At 35.1% G+C, this 16,587-nt stretch overlaps 1 protein-coding gene across 6 annotated transcripts in view; it reads right to left on the bottom strand.

Moving 5' to 3' along the window:
* TENM2 (teneurin transmembrane protein 2) overlaps positions 1-16,587 on the bottom strand; it is an 869,909-nt gene that overhangs the window by 292,198 nt on the left and 561,124 nt on the right. The window contains exon 1 of one of the 6 annotated variants that reach the window (XM_039353447.1): positions 7,394-7,744. The exons of the other annotated variants lie outside the window; for them this stretch is intronic. Within the exon in view, the coding sequence (XP_039209381.1) occupies positions 7,394-7,421 (28 nt within the window). The 5' untranslated portion in view covers positions 7,422-7,744. Of the gene's footprint in view, positions 1-7,393; positions 7,745-16,587 lie in introns of those variants that run through there. 6 annotated transcript variants of the gene reach the window in all.

Raw genomic sequence — 16,587 nt, forward strand, 5'->3', positions numbered from 1 at the left:
GCTTAAAACTCCATTCTACTTACCAGTCCTACTAGATTTAGGACTACATTTGAAAAGAAATAGATCAATTTCAGCATTTGCAAATATGATCCTTAAAATCAATAGTTATCGTATAATTTGTTATGTAATCATTTCCTCCTTGTATTATTTATTTATTTGTTTATTTATTTATGAGACTTATATACCACTTTAAGTGAAAGCACTCTCTAAGCGGTGTACACCAGTAAGCAATGTATATATATATATATATTTACATTGCCCCCAACAATCTGGGTCCTCATTTTACCTACCCCGGAAGGATGGAAGGCTGACTCAACCTTGAGCCGGTGAGATTTGAACTGCTGACCTGCTGAACACAGTCAGCTAAAGTGGCCTGCAGTACTGTACTCTAACTGCTGCGCCACCTCTTCCTTAAACACATTACAAAGTTACTAAAGAGGTAAGAAGTTTAGCAATTTGTGAATTAGTTCCATGCCAGTCCACTAATATATAGAAACAAGACAGTATCAAACTGGTCAAACGGTATGTTTCAATCCATTCTTGTAAGTTTAACGGTCCTTCAGTGATCCAAATCAAACTATGTTTATGCAAACTATGAATGGACCTTAAAGTAGCTATTCTAAAGATGCATCCTGAATAAGCAAGACAGCCTTAGACAGCTCATTTATAGGCACACAATCTAGCATTCTGGTTAAAACTGAAGATGTTTGAATCTATTAACTTCCTAAGTGCAAAATTGTTTAAAAATGCAATGTTACTCCATAACAAATGAATACTAAATAAAACAAACCATATCTTACAGGTATTAGAGGAAAATAAACAGAAGTTAATAAGCTTACAAAATGTGTTAACAATCTCTTTTCTACCAATCAAAATGAATAATTAGATAATTTTATTATCTTCATACACTCCTATTTTATTTCTGTCTGAAAAATGAATTAAAGGCAATATAAGAAAAAAATAAGCATAGCAGACAAGTGAAATATTAATTGTACATTTAATCATTATACTAACTTGTAATTTATATAGAGAGCAATAATTAGGAAAAAAACAACATTAGCAATTATAATGATATATGTTTAGTTTGAGAAACTTGAAGATACATTTTGTAATTAATAAATCAATCAGTGACAGAAAATGTCAGCTTAGGAAAGTGTTCATAGTTAAATTGATTTGTACTCCTGTGGAGCTGAAGATGGCAATAGGAAGATGCATCCCCTAGATATAATTTTAAAAAAGTGAATGTATATAATTAAATATTGAATGGTCTCTTTAAAACCCAAATGGAAGATCTGTAGGTAATCAAATAACAAATTAAATTTATTTTTAATCACACCTATTGCAAATCTATCTGGACTAAATTTGCAAGTTGAAAGTTAAAAGTTCAAATTATAATTTTATGAGTCTCCACTGAACTTCCTCCCAAAAACTTCAGCACAGAGACTTCTCAAAGGATCAAATCATGTAATTTTGTGAGAGGAACTACTGTTTCATACACTTACAATTCCATAAGAAGTTTCAGATGAATAGCATCTGATAGCATCTGAATTGGAGAAATGTTTCTCAATTTGTCAACAACCTCCAGAATGTTATAGCAACAGTACTTAGCAATAGCACCTTTGCATCAAAACAAATATTTGCATAAAGGGCCATCTTTCCCCCTTGCTCCAATCTTCCTACTTGTTCCTTCTTATAAGGTGAACTGTCTTATCAGAGTTTAAGGAGAAAAGAATCTTGAAAACTGGTGGAGGAAAATTCAGCAAGCGTGGAGCTCTACAATGGCTGTTAAGACAATTAAAGGACTTTAATTAACTGCACATACATTTACCTGGATCTAAACCATTATGCCCATTTGTATCAAAGCAGGAGTGAGAAAGATTGACTGAGATCCCTAGATAAAACTGTGCCCTGTGGCAAAACTACATTTATTTATATGGTAAATTTGAGTAAGAGATGATGTCAGAACAAGCATTATTCACAGGTTTCATTCACTTAGTAGAGAACAAGTACACTCAGACAAACACAACATTTAGAGGAGTATAGTGTAAGAGCAGCTGCTGTTTTCAATCATCTTATATTCTCCAATATGAAGAAGAAGCAATACAATACAAATCTATCAGCATCATCAGGGAAAGGAGTTTAGTTCTGATGAAAGAAAGCTACAATGCCTTAAATCTTTTGGTGGCTTGACCTCTTAAGTGACAAAGCAGATTAAGACATAAAGACAAATAGAACCAAATGCATTCTTATTTACAGTATGACCAATCACATCAGAAATACAAAAAGTTGTGTTACAGAGAGATATGTCTTTATAAAGTAATTATAGCGAAAAAGTGTTCTCTAAAAGGCCCCAAATTTCCTCATTTACATCACAGTGCCATACAGAACATTCAGTCTTGAAGAATGGTGAAACAAAAGCATCTTTTAAAAGGTAAAAAGAGGTCCAGGGTATATTTAAAATGAATACAACTTTAACTAAATGGATACCTTTTCAAATATACTCTTTGAGGAAAAAGAAGCAGCCAAAATGTTTCTGAAATGATCCTTTAATTTTCTTTTCTCTGGGCCCATCAAAATTAAAATGTATTTTGGGATTCCCTTTTAAGGACAATGAAATAAGAGATTTTTTAAATATTCATTTTTATTTTAGTCTGAAACATGGATAGTGCTCTATAATTTTACAGAGTTTGAAACCGTCTTTTATATAATCAAGCATAACCTTCTGTTCATTGCAAGAATCCACACTGAAGCACCTCTGACAGATGATTTTTCATTCTGTACTGGAATACATCCAGCAAAAGATCAACACTGCTATAGAAAGAAAATTCCCATTTTTATTGTTATTGTGGTTGCTTCTTACTATTGCTATACAAAGTAAGGTCAATATTGAGAGATCAGATTTTAGATTACAAACATTTCTAAGATTTTTGGAATTGTTGGTGCTCTCTGAGCTTGATTGTTTGTTTGCAGATGTTTCATTATCCAAAAATATAACATCACCAGTGTGAGGGTGGGGGTTTCCATAAGATTATAAATGCCATTTTGTTAAGGCTTATGTTCAAACTAAAGCTATTTGGAGATTGCAGAAAGCAGCTTAAATTAGCATAAAATAAAAGTCTCAAAAGTATTATTAAAAATTAAAAAAATAAACAGCTCAAATATTGTGAGAAACAGGGACAGAAGCTATTTTTGCAGTATGGTCATGGACTTTCATACAAAGGTTGTCCTTCCTCCATCAAACAGCTTTTGTTTTCTCTTTCACTGGGTTGGATCCTGAAATGTGTGTTATGCATAAAGGAAGAATCTTTCTGTCCATAGGATGTGCTTATTCTAGTATTATTTGTTCATGCAATTAGTAGATGACTCACAATTTTTGTTCATCTTATCCCTAATAACTCTTTAACCCTATTGACTCACTATGGAATAAATTTTACCTGACTTTCACTTACTTTGCTTTTAAATAATCATCAGCCACCATGAGATTTAGCCTATTAACTTTCAATTTCTTTTATATAAATTCCCTTATATTTTAGAAGTTTCTCCACTTATAGTTCAAATGTGACTGTGTTAAACCAGAATAGGGGAGACTATTTGCATTTAGGGTTGAAATGAGAGGTCCTTGGTACTCCTTTAGCTTGGATGTTTTCTTGCAGACGTTTCATTACCCAAACTAGGTAAGATCATCAGTGCTGAGGAAAAAAACAACAACACTCCATACCAACACTGTTGATATTACCTAGTGTGGGTAATGAAACATCTGCAAGAAAACAGCCAAGCTTAGAGAGCACCAAGGATCCCTTGTGTCAGTTTCCTATTTGCATGTATGCTAAATGTAATAGCATGGTCAGTGTTTATTTTTCTTGCGGATTGGAAATCACGGTTGTCATCAGCTATTATAAACTATTACAAAGTTTTATTTTGCATGTCTCCTTGATTTCTTTCAAAATCTCAAGTTTGTTCTCCATATTTTCATCAGGAAGGCAAGAGCATATCCTTAGATCTTACATTTGTGGCCAAATATTGCCAGTCATACATAGTGATTTTTTTAAGAGGAATCTGGTCTTCCAATGTTTCTACCATGTTAGATTTTATATTTTCCTTGACATGAACAGCAAACTCTTTCCCATGAGGTCTTTCCTGTCTTTACTATAAAGCTTGTATTCACTCCATTTCACCAGATTACCATTCCACTCATATACATATTCTCATATGCAACCAAATGCACTCTTTCCCCCATCTTGATCTGGAACATTCTAGCATTGGAATAGGAATGCTTATAAACCATATCCTTTTTAAAAAATGTTTTCTCAAGAAACACAAACAAAAATTTCCATACATAATGTATAAGGCAGAACAGTAACTTGGAAAACTACTGAAAATCAGTATATTAAATGAGAAGTAACACTTTTTTATTTTTTTATAATTTATTTATGTATTAATACTATAAGATACTAAAATACAAAAGAGTATAGTAGGAAAGATAGGGGAGGGGAAAGGGAAGGGAAAAGTATAGGAAAATGAAGAAAAAGAAAGAAAAGGCATTGGCTTCTCCCTTTGGTGCAGTAGAATAAGATAATAACATCAAACCTCAACTTTTTACTTTTACATAATAATGTACACTAGCCATTTCTATAACAACAAATCTATCTAATCGTTTTTTTCCACCTTGAGCACAAAGTAGCTCCAGAAGTGGCTTCCAAATAGAAACAAAAGTAGTTGTGTTTTTGTCTTTAATAAAAGCAGTCAGTTTAGCCTTCTCTGCTGATTCCATCAACTTCTGCAGCCATTCATCCATTGTGGGAATCATTAACTTGGAAAACTACTCAAAATCAGTGTATTAAATGAGAGATGATACTTCTGATTCTTTCCCTTACATATACACTACTCTGTGCAACTTTCTTAAAATATGTACCTTTGAATGTAAGTATTGTAGCATACATAGTTTTCTTCTGAATATAGATTTTTCTACAAATTCTGCGAGTAATTTTCTTAAATTTCCTTAATATCACTTTACAATGCCTTGTAAGGCCACACTTGGAATATTGCATTCAGTTTAGGTCACCACAATGTAAAAAAGATGTTGAGACTCTAGAAAGAGTGCAGAGAAGAGCAACAAAGATGATCAGGGGACTGGAGGCTAAAACATATAAGGAACAATTCCTGGAATTGGGTATGTCTAGTTTAATGAAGAGAAGGATGGGGGAGGACATGATAGCAGTGTTCCAATATCTCAGGGGCTGCCACAAAGAAGAGGGAGTAAAGCTATTCTCCAAAGCGCCGGAAGGCAGGACAAGAAGCAGTGGATGGAGACTAATCAAGGAGAGAAGCAACCTAGAACTAAGGAGAAACTTCCTGACAGTTAAAACAATTAACCAATGGAACAACCTGCCTCCAGAAGCGGTGAATGTTCCAACAGTGGAAGTTTTTAAGAAGAGACTGGACAGCCATTTGTCTGAAATGGTATAGGGTTTCCTGCCTGAGCAGGGGGCTAGACTAGATGACCTCCAAAGTCCCTTCCAACTATTATTATTGTTGTTGTTATTGTTATTAAATGCATGTATATCTATATGATTTCCTGAAATTTTTATATATAATATACCAACTGATTCCATTTTGGTGGATTGTACAATGTTTCATTTTTTTCCCTCCTTAAAATCCCTGAAAGACTTTAAGAAAGCTTTTTAAGGCAGTTAGAAATTTTTTTTTTTTAAATATTTAAAAAAGTCTAAGTCATATCTTCCCTTTATTTTCCCTCTGCTCTTCTACAAACCCCGCTTTAGCCAAATTTTGTCTAAATTTCTAGTTTGTTGACATTTTTTCATATGAAAATATGAGATGAGCATATCTTTAAGAATCTGATTGTTCTCTAGATGGCTCATGAGGGACCCCGAAAATTGCCACAGTGATGTAAGAATAATTGTGCATCTCTTCCAGTTCATTTGACACCAAGTGTCTGGCATCCAGGATAAAAAATTGTAGAACTGGGTGCACAATAGTTTTTTTTCCCTACAATAGTGTTTTATAAAACTCAGACTTTTTATAATAAGTCTATAGTAGGCAATTGTACAATAGCACAAGAAAGAAACACTCTTCAGTTGCCACATTAAGGAAATTTATGAAAGTCACACTTTGAATTTCTCCCCAAACATAGCAATTCTGAAGGGGAAAAAAAGATGTATACAGGTTAACTCAAATGCAAACAGGGGCCATATGGAGGTCAGGGCTATAAACCTCCAAGTAAAAATCTTTTTCTACCAAATGTATTTGCATCAGAAAGTATTGACAATGGGGGACAGCATCTTCATAATGCAAGTAGTAAGGATGGGAATGAATGATATGAAGGTGAGAGACAGTGGCCAGTTGCTCGGTAAGGAAAGAGGGTTAAATTCTTCCTCATTTTCCTTAATCTCAATTATTAGATAACTATATTCTATATGTCTTATAAAAAAATAGTACAGATGCAAATGCAAACACTAGTAGGATATGTATAAGCTAAAAATTACTAATAACTGTAACAAAGATGTTTTTACTTAGTTGATAACAACAAGAACTGTATTAGCCTAATATGAGATAATAGATATTAAGGGAAAAAGAGAGGAAATATCTGATGTTGTAACTTGAGATTTATACTAAAGATTTATGTATGTTACTGAACTATTGATTAACCCAATCACTATGTTGCTTTTTAAATACTTAATTGTAAAACTAGAAAACTAATAAAATATTATGATAAAAAAAATAGTACAGATATTAATTATGTTTTACGTGGTCATCAAGTCCCTTCTATTACTCATTGCTTACTTTAATACCAGAGGTCTTATTTTATGATCATTATATCTGTTTTGATTTCTAGATATCTGAATATTCATGGAACTTTCTGTACCTTTATATTTTTCTCTTCCTTCAAATGAAAGCCGTGAAAGCATAATTAGGTTCACCCATTGCACATAATAAATATAAACATCCCATACTTAACTATAACTTGTCTTCTCTTAACTTTTTCTCCTTCCCAGCATTTGTGACTAGAAAGAGGTCAACCTGTGATTTGTTTACAGTTAAATGTGTTGTCTAGATGTACCCTTTATCCTGAATTCAGATGATGTTATGGGTGTCTACAGAAGGGGCAAGAGAGACAAAATAAGTATTGTGAAACAAGCTTTACCTCTTGGTCTGCCACAATCAAATGTGTTAGGGACAGAGATTGCACTGCAATAGTATGTATAGGTGCTTGTGTTTTAATGGCACCTCTTATTTCAATATTCAATTATCAATTTTATCAGGACACTTAGAAAGTATAACTATTTAAGAACAAGATCTTATTTAGCTATTTTCTGTTTACTTTAGATTTAAAGCTTAAAAGATTTCTTTGATTTAGGATTAAAGGTACACTCACCCAAAGTTTTCATACTAACTCTGACCATCTCTAATAGCTTAAGAGTCAGTAAAAGATTGATGAAAAAGTGACATTTCTGAATTTGTTGCAGTTGTTGCCTTCCGCTCCTTCCTCGTCTCTACGTCCCGATCTCTCTCCGCCTTTCTCCACTTTTCTCCACATCTCCACTTTCTCCAATCTTCTGCTACATGCTGCTCCTACTGTGTTTTCCTGCTTTTCTCGCTGCTCTTCTAGACCACCAGTTTCTCTCCAACTTCCACTATCACCCGATCTTATCCCAGCTGCTTCCTTCCCTGTGTGTTAATCCTCTCCTCGTAAACCATTTGCCACAAAGTTCTTTGTTTTGCTCCTGTTAATCCTTTAGTTATTTTAATTTGCTGACTCACAGCTCTTCCCACTGGGTCACTGCTTACTTTGAGGATTCTCTCACAAATTGAGCTTCCTTCTCACACCAAAACTCACGGACATGTAAATCTTTTTAGGCTCTTCTATTGCTATTTTGGGATATTTTTACTCACTTCAAATGACACAGTCTGTTAAATAGATCCTTGCTTCTGCATCATCTGTGACCTGTCATGGTCTCGAGTCTGCCTTCTTGCAATAGCAGACACTTTCACGCTGGGTTTAAGGGGTTTCCTTTCATTGTAGCAGGTGATCGCCTTTCACCTTGCTACCCCCAAGGCTTCCCCCTTTATCTTGCGTGGTTCTCCAGGCTCTCTGCGCCCCCGAAGGGCCCTCAATTGTGAAAGAATCAGAGTTGGAGGATGGAGACTGTCCTCTTTCCTCTACAACGCCTCAATATCACCACCACATCGCCACCAGAAGTCCCTCTGTTGCAGTTGTAAGCAAGAAGGCCAATGCTGTCATCTCCCAACACTTAAATCCATGGAAAACCATTGCCCAGAGGTCTCATTGTGAGGACCAGCTATCTGGAGTGTATATGGGTAATCTCCCATCTTCTCTTTATCCAGAGTGGTTCCAAGGAATTAATCTATTCACTGATTCCTTGGTCTTTGCCATAATCATCAACTCCAGATTCACAATATCTCTCCTGGAAGCTTCTGAGATTGTTGCTTTACTAGGGCTGAACAAAAACATTCTCCAATGAAATCTTATTTCAACCATGGCTTTGGAAAGTGTTCCATTATTCCACTAATAATATTTAGTTTTAACCTCTAATACCTGGTCATGTGAAGCATCTACTTCATTCTACCAAATCTACTTCATTCTAAATTTGTGAGTTCTTCATATTTTCTGTGTTGTTATTATATTTTGAAACAGTATAGTAAAAGATTACTGTAGTCTGCAATATTTTACAATTTTTTTCTTGTCCCATCACTTCTTATTCCATTTTTAACTCTACAACACTGTTTTATAGCCTCAGCAACTTTAAGAACTTCAAACTCTAGAAATTGCCAAGTGTGAGAAACAGTACTCTATAAGAAGAAATATGATAATGACTCCAATATTCTTGCATTTTGTTTAATTTAGCATTGTTCTCTGTTCTCACATTTCTAGGATAAGGTTACACTGTGAGGAATGGAAATATCTCAATCTTATGAAAGTGATTTTGCATTGTGTTGGCTTGAAACTCAACATTAAAAAAACAAAAAACAAAACTAAGATCATGGCATTTGGTCCCATCACTTCCTCGCAAGTAGAAGGGGGAAGAAATAGAAGCAGTGACATATTTTATTTTCTTGGGCTCCCAGATCACTGCAGATGATCACTGCCATGAAATTAAAAGACACTTGGTTCTAGATAGCATATTAAAAAGCAGATACATCACTTTGCTGATAAAAGTCTGTATAATTAAAGCTGTGGTTTTTTTCAATAGTAATGTATGACTGTGAGAATTGGACCATAAGGAAGGCTGAGTGCCAAATTGAGGCTTTTGAACTGGGATGTTGGAGAAGGCTCTAGAGCATGGGTGTCAAACTCGCCGTGTCATGTGACGTTACGTGATGCAACGTGTTGCAACTTTTTTTGCATTGCCAGAGCTGGGGTGGGCATGGCCTCCATATGATGCAACCGGCCTGCAGGCCGGCAGTTTGACACCCCTGCTCTAGAGAGTCCCTTGGACTGCAAGGAGATCAAATCAATCAATCCTAAAGAAACCAACCCTAACTGCTCTTTTTGAAGGACAGATACGGAAGCTGAAGGTCAAATACTTTGACCGAGAAGGGAAGGGAAGGGAAGGGAAGGGAAGGAAAGGGAAGAGAAGAGAAGAGAAGAGAAGAGAAGAGAAGAGAAGAGAAGAGAAGAGAAGAGAAGAGAAGAGAAGAGAAGACTCACTGATGCTGGGAAAAATTAAAGGCAAAAGCTAAGGTGGATGGCAGAGGATGATATGGTCAGGTAGTATAATCAATGCAATAAACATGAATTTGAGCAAACTCCAAGAGTGGAGCACAGGGAGCCTGGAGTGCTATGGTCCATGGTGTTGCAAAGATAGACATGACTTAGTGACTGAACAACAACAAAAAACATTTTATGATACGGAATTTAATTCTACAGGGGGTACATCCAAACAATTTGTGAAATTCAACTCTCACAGCTATACATTATTACTGAAAAAAAACAATGTAGCTTTCAGTATACAGATCTTTGTTGGCAAAGTAATGTCTCTGCTTTTTTAATATGCTATCTAGGTTTACCATCCAATTCACATATAACATTAAATCATCTGCAGTCCACATAGTTCACCAATTATGACTTTATGATATGCGTGAAACAAGTACTATGGCTCCTTTAGTAAATACTCAAGTAGCCAAAGTGTTAAAACAAGAGAAGAAGAAAGCAACTGCATTTAATTTTCTCACTTAAATTGAAGCACTACATGTTATTTTCAAATCTATACAATAATTCATATCTTTGTACTACCCTGAGGAAAAAAATAATGAAAATGGAAGAGACTTTTCTAAAATTAATTAGAAACTGTCTATAAATAAGCTGTAATAATTAGCAAAATATACAACAGTCAACCTATGCTGGATTAACTGGAGAAATTGGCTCATTCCTTTGCTAGATGCCATCTTTTGTTCTTTTTAGCCATTACAGTAAATCATCTGGAAGTCATAATTTTGCACAGCCTATTAAAATTTTATTTTCTTTCATATACAGTTTTTTTTTAAAAAAAAAATTAAATGCAACCTTTTCCATAAATCAGCACTAATTGAAGCATTTTGCCAACTTCTGGAAAAGGAACTGTTAAACAGTATGAATCATTTTGGGGGAGTTTTGATAATTTTCCGGATGTACAGAAGATTAATTTGATCTATAGCATCTGCAGTGAAAAAGTTCTAAAATTATTGGTAAGGCTAGATGTGATTGTGGTCAAGAAAAGGAAATGTTCCTATAAATGAACTTATATCATTGAAATATATTTTCATTATTTTGCAACATTTACCTTCATAGAAAATTTGAATTCTTCTTTTTCCCAATTCTATATATCTCATTTAGGAATAAAATCATTTCATGTCTTCACATTCATACGTACTTTAAACACAATTTCAGTACAAGGAAATAAAAACTAGCATGAAAAACACAATATGAGAGAACCTAGATGGGTAGAAGAGTCTATTGGACATTTTTCACTAGAACAGACAATATAAATAGTTTCACCTATGAACCAAACAAGAAAAACACTTCTTGTATTCTTAAGCAAATACTACATACAGAGGATCATATTTATTTATATTCTACCCTGTATGTTGTAGATGACTCCTGGTTTTTTTTTTTTCTTCAGAGACTGCTGCATCTTTTGGTTTATTTATAATGTTTTGGAGAAACTTTAATTGGTTTGTGTGCTACACTGATGCCATGTAGATTGCAATTGTGGTTTTTGAGATGTTTTCGATGTATGGCAGTGTTATCCTTGGATTTGTTGTGCTATATTGGGTTGAGAGTCAAGCACATTTTGATGAAGTTGCATGGATATCCATTTTGTTGGATCATGTTGTATAGATGATCTGTTTCCTTTTTCTGCTGGAAGACTGTGACCATCCCAGACAAAGTCAAATCAAAATATACTAAAGAATTCCTGGAAGCCTGGCACTTTGACAAATTGGCTATCAATAGACACGTAAACATAAATATCATCTACAGACTGTGCAAAAGAAACAATCAACAAGCCAAAAAAGGAGCAAACAGACCACAACACCTCACCACCAGCAATCAACACCCTAGATTAAACCAAGATTAGCATCAGAGCAACAAACAAGAAGGGAGCAATATTCCAATCAGAGAATTGCCAAACAAGCCAAACAGTAAACAGACTAACCAAAAAACCAAAACAAAACACCAAGATCACTCTCACCAATACTAACAAGGCAAGACACTAGAATATAAATTGATAGCAAACCCCACTCCCTACTGGCACTGATGATATTACCTAGTTTGGGTAATGAAACATCTGCAAGAAAGCAGTCAAGATCAGAGAGCACTAAGGACCTGTCATTTCATCCTTAAACTACAAACATTTCCCTGTATCAGAATGACAATATGCAATGTCGTTGTATAAAAATTACTTACATAATATATACTGTATGATATAAATATCACACTCAGACCTTTCCACGATCTTTAAAAAAAACCCCTCACATATATTACATGTAAGCATGACTTTAAAGTTCTACACTGCTTATTCTTTTCTTATTGACTTGGGGGTGGAAGCAAATAACTCTAACTATATAACTTCTTGCATTTAGTTATATAGCTAAACAGGATTTTTATAATTATATCATATGCTTGGAGTTCACATGGACATGCACCTCCTAAACAAGTATTGATATGTAGCTCTACATAAATTGTTTTAATTTGCATACTTTTGCCTTATAAACAAATCTTTATCTTAGGAAACTGTTGTCAGACATAACTGTAAATCATAATATAATTAGATGACAAGCTTAAATGGAATATAAAAGTTCAAAACAAGAGTTGTATTTGTTCATGATCCAATATGAATCATATAACATCTTCATAAAGGGTTTATTTGAAAAGAATGTTAAACAAGGCAATGTACTGAAAAGTATTTTTATATTCATGACTTGATCCTAACTATATATTCATAACCAAACAATGATTTTAAAACTGTGTGAAAATTGGTACTTTAGGACAGTGTTGGCCAGATGTTTAATTTGGTGGATCTACTTTATTTTTTAATTAAAATCTAGAGTCAGGTTCAAAGAAGCAAGGGAACCTGTATTAAAAATTAAAGAACAGATTGCTTCTGAATACATAAGGAGCTATATAAATCAAATAAATAAATCAAATAAATAAATAGTCAGTTGCGTGTATTATATATGGTTCTTTATTTATTAGTTTTATTGTCCAGCCAAGTCAAAATGCTGCTGTTGATAAATTACAACTTAAAATTATAAACAAAGAAATAAATAAATCAAAATATAAAAATCAGCAATAAGAAATCAAGCCCTCCTTTCAAGAAGGATAAAATTTAGGGTCGTATATCTGTTGAAATAAAACATTGTCTTCTAAAAACAATGAACAATGAACACTGGCTTCTGGTTATGCTTCTTAATACCAGGTCTGCCTCATTAGTGATTTAACATTGATAAGGAAATCATCAATGTTTTACTCCTAGGCAAGAAAAAAAATCAAAAGTACAGGCATGGAGTAGATGAAACTGCGAGAGGGATCTTGGAGTCCAAATAGGCAACCATTTAAATGTGTGTGGCAGCAGCCAAAAGAGCCAACACAATCCTAGGTTGCATAACAGAGGGATAGATTCAAGATCACATAAAGTACAAGTACCGGTCTACATAGCCTTGGTAAGACCATACTTAGAATACTGCATCCAGTTTTGGTCACCCCAATATAAAAAAAAAATGTTTAGACTTTGGAACGAGTTCAGAGAAGAGCAACAAAATAATTAGGGGCCCGGAAGCTAAAACATAAAGAACGATTTCAGGGATTGGGTATATCTAGTCTAATGAAATGAAGGACCAGGGGTGATATGATAGCAGTCTTGCAATACTTGAAGGATTGCTACAAGGAAGAAGGAGCCAACTTATTTACCAAAGCACCTATAGGCAGGAGAAGAAACAATGGATGAAAACTAACTAAAGAGAGAAACAACCTAGAACTAAGGAGAAAATTCCTAACAGTGGGAACAATTAACCAATGGAACAAATTGCCTTCGGAAGTTGTGGGTGCTCCATCACTGGAGGCTTTTAAGAAGAGACTGGTCAGCCATTTATCAGAAATAGTATAGGTCTCCTGCAAGAGCAGGGGGTTGGACTAGATGATCTCCATGATCCCTTCCAACTCTGTTACTGTTACTGTAAATCAACCTTGCTTGTATTATTGAGACTTGGCTGGGTCCAGAAGGGGGAGGTAGCATCAGCCAAGACCTAGGGGCAGGGTTGGACATTTGACAATAGTCATTTGAGATTCTCCTACATCTTTCATAGGCACTGCACCACAGGTCACCAGATATGACATCATATTCATTAAGCTGGCTTCTATGGATCAGTTGGAATTATTGATATACCAGCCTCACCGCTGCATAGCAATTTTCCTACCTTCAATACTTCAATCAACTTCTGACTTAGTAGTAGAGTTTCCCAGATTTATATTCTTGGAGGACTTCAATATGCCTTCTTTAAGAGAGAGGTCTGAAGTGACTTAGGAGTTCATGGTCACCCTGGTCATCCAGAGCCCTACAGAGGACAGTGTTCACACACTGGATCTGGTATTGCCGTAGGAGCAGTGATCTGAAATTGGGGGAATTCTTGTGTCTCCCTTATCATGGTCAGATCACTTCCTGATTACCCTGGGATTCTCTAATGCCACCATCCATTGCAGGGAGGCTGGATCCAAAATTTATTATTGGTGCTCAATCTACCTGCTAGCTATCCTGCTATATGGGACATAAGCTGGGCTTTTTACAAACACAAACAAACCAACATACATTTATTCATTCATATTCATAGTGATGTTAGGATTTATTTACATAAAATACAATAAAAGTTCATCAACTTTCAGTAGAAAAATGAAGAAAATAATTAAGTAGGCAAATCTACAAAAATGCAAAAAGAAGAAAAACGCCTAGGAGAATTTCATAAAAACAAAAGCCCTTAATTTGAAGATGGATTAAAAAAAAATCAATATGGCTGGCAAATACTTCTGAGGAGAACATTTTAAAATTACAGAATGATCATGGATTTATGGTTCAGAACAAGGAACCACTAACCATGGAACCTTGGTTATTGACTTTAACCGTGGATAAGCATGCATAGACATTTTCCATTTTTCAAATCTGTAAAAGCTTTATAAACCTGTATCAGAACTTTCAGCTGATTTTAGAAACAAATTGGAAGCTGTTTGAAGCAAGGCAGGGTTGCCAGAATAGGTTTAATGCTTGTAATCCACATTAAAGAAATCTTCTGTTGTCTTCTGTACTATTTTCACAACTGCATTTCCCATATCAGTATTCAAAGTTTATCCCATTCACAATGCATTGACATTCAACTTGAATATTATCAGATAATTGCAATTATCTCCATATAACTAGGATATTGAACTAATCTGGTAAACAATGTTTATACTGTAGAGATCACTTGAATTTCTAATGGCAATGCTGAGTCACAGAGGGAATATTTTCTACCACAAACTTATTCCTTTAAAGGGAAAACAATCTCTTGCTGAAAATGTTGGACCCAGATATCAAAATATTTTTGGAGGGGTGGGGGAGGGAGAAGGGAAATGGTTGTATGTTTCTATGTCTATATCTATATGTCTATATATCTATGTCTATGTGTCTATGTGTCTATGTGTCTATGTGTCTATGTGTCTGTCTATCTATCTATCTATCTATCTATCTATCTATCTATCTATCTATCTATCTATCTATCTTGCAATAATATATATTAGCACTGCAGATGTTTCTTTATTCAATCTCCAACAGAACAATACAAAATGGCGTTGATTCCTTTTATACCCTTTTGCAGGGACAGCATCAACCAATCAATGCAACGGATTCTCCCGCCTTGCACATGTGCAATAGGCTGGAGGCAGCCTGTCTGGTCCTGGGCATCCACGTGGTCTGCCCGGGCCTCTCTGCAGCTTCTTGCACCTGCTGAGTCACTCAGCAGGCCCGGGACATAACACCTACAATGTTCTTTAAGTCCAGAGCTCAGGGTACAAATCAAGTCCTTGCTCCTTTTCTTTATGTTCAAAGGGTATCATAGGTAGCAGTTTGTACTGAAAGCTACCTACCATCTTATTTATCAAAATACTAGTCAGAGGAATGAAATCTATTTTATAAAACAGAATTTTTAATGTGCATAAACTATAGAATCTACAGTTAAGCAGAAAAAAAGGATACTGTCAACCCCCAAACCAAGAATGACACCTGATAATTCTTTCAAGTTGACTTCTTTATTGTTTCATACCTACAGATAAAATCTTGTCAGACTGAAGGCTATACTATGTGCATCTACAATATATTCTGTGAACTATTAGGGAGAGGCTGCCTTTACCCTCTTTCTCTTACACAGGATAAGTGGGCTGAGTTACCTCTGATTCCTCCGGGGAATCTACCTCCTCATTCCATTTCATCACAGGATACTGCCAGAAAGAAACATGCATACATTCCACAGAAAAATAAACAAATCAATACTGACTTCCAGTTGTTTTCTATTGCAAACACTAAAATGTTTTGAATATTCTTGGAATACTTGAAGTATTCTGATGAAAGAGGCTGAGTTATTAGATTTGGGCTATTTATTCTGCACGCAAAACTTTTTTTTTTCCTTTAAAGATTCATTCATATAGCCCTCTATAGTACAGTGTTGATAGAATCGCAGCATAGGAAAGGGCCACTTAGGCTTTCAGGTTCAATCTCCTGCTCCAGGCAGGAGTCCTAATTAAAGCAGATGGCTGTTGAGGTTCTGCTTAAACCCTTACAGGAAAGGGGAGCCCATTATCTTTGAGCTTCCAGTCAAATTACTCTTCTTTATGAAGTTTTTTTTAACATTCAATCAGAATTTGCTTTCTTGGAACCTAATCCATTATTTTGTGCCCTGCGCTCTGGGCAAGAGAGACCTGGCCTTGACCTTCTTCTATGTGACATCCTTTCAAGTATATAAAGAGTGTTCTCAGACCTCACTCAGTTACCTCTGCTCAGGGTTAAATATTTCCAATTTCCTCAATTGGTGACCTTTGACTAACTCAGA

This window comes from Crotalus tigris, unplaced genomic scaffold, assembly GCF_016545835.1.
Source record: "Crotalus tigris isolate CLP2741 ecotype Arizona unplaced genomic scaffold, ASM1654583v1 scf7180000017568.12009008, whole genome shotgun sequence".
NCBI classification, from domain to species: Eukaryota; Metazoa; Chordata; class Lepidosauria; order Squamata; family Viperidae; genus Crotalus; species Crotalus tigris.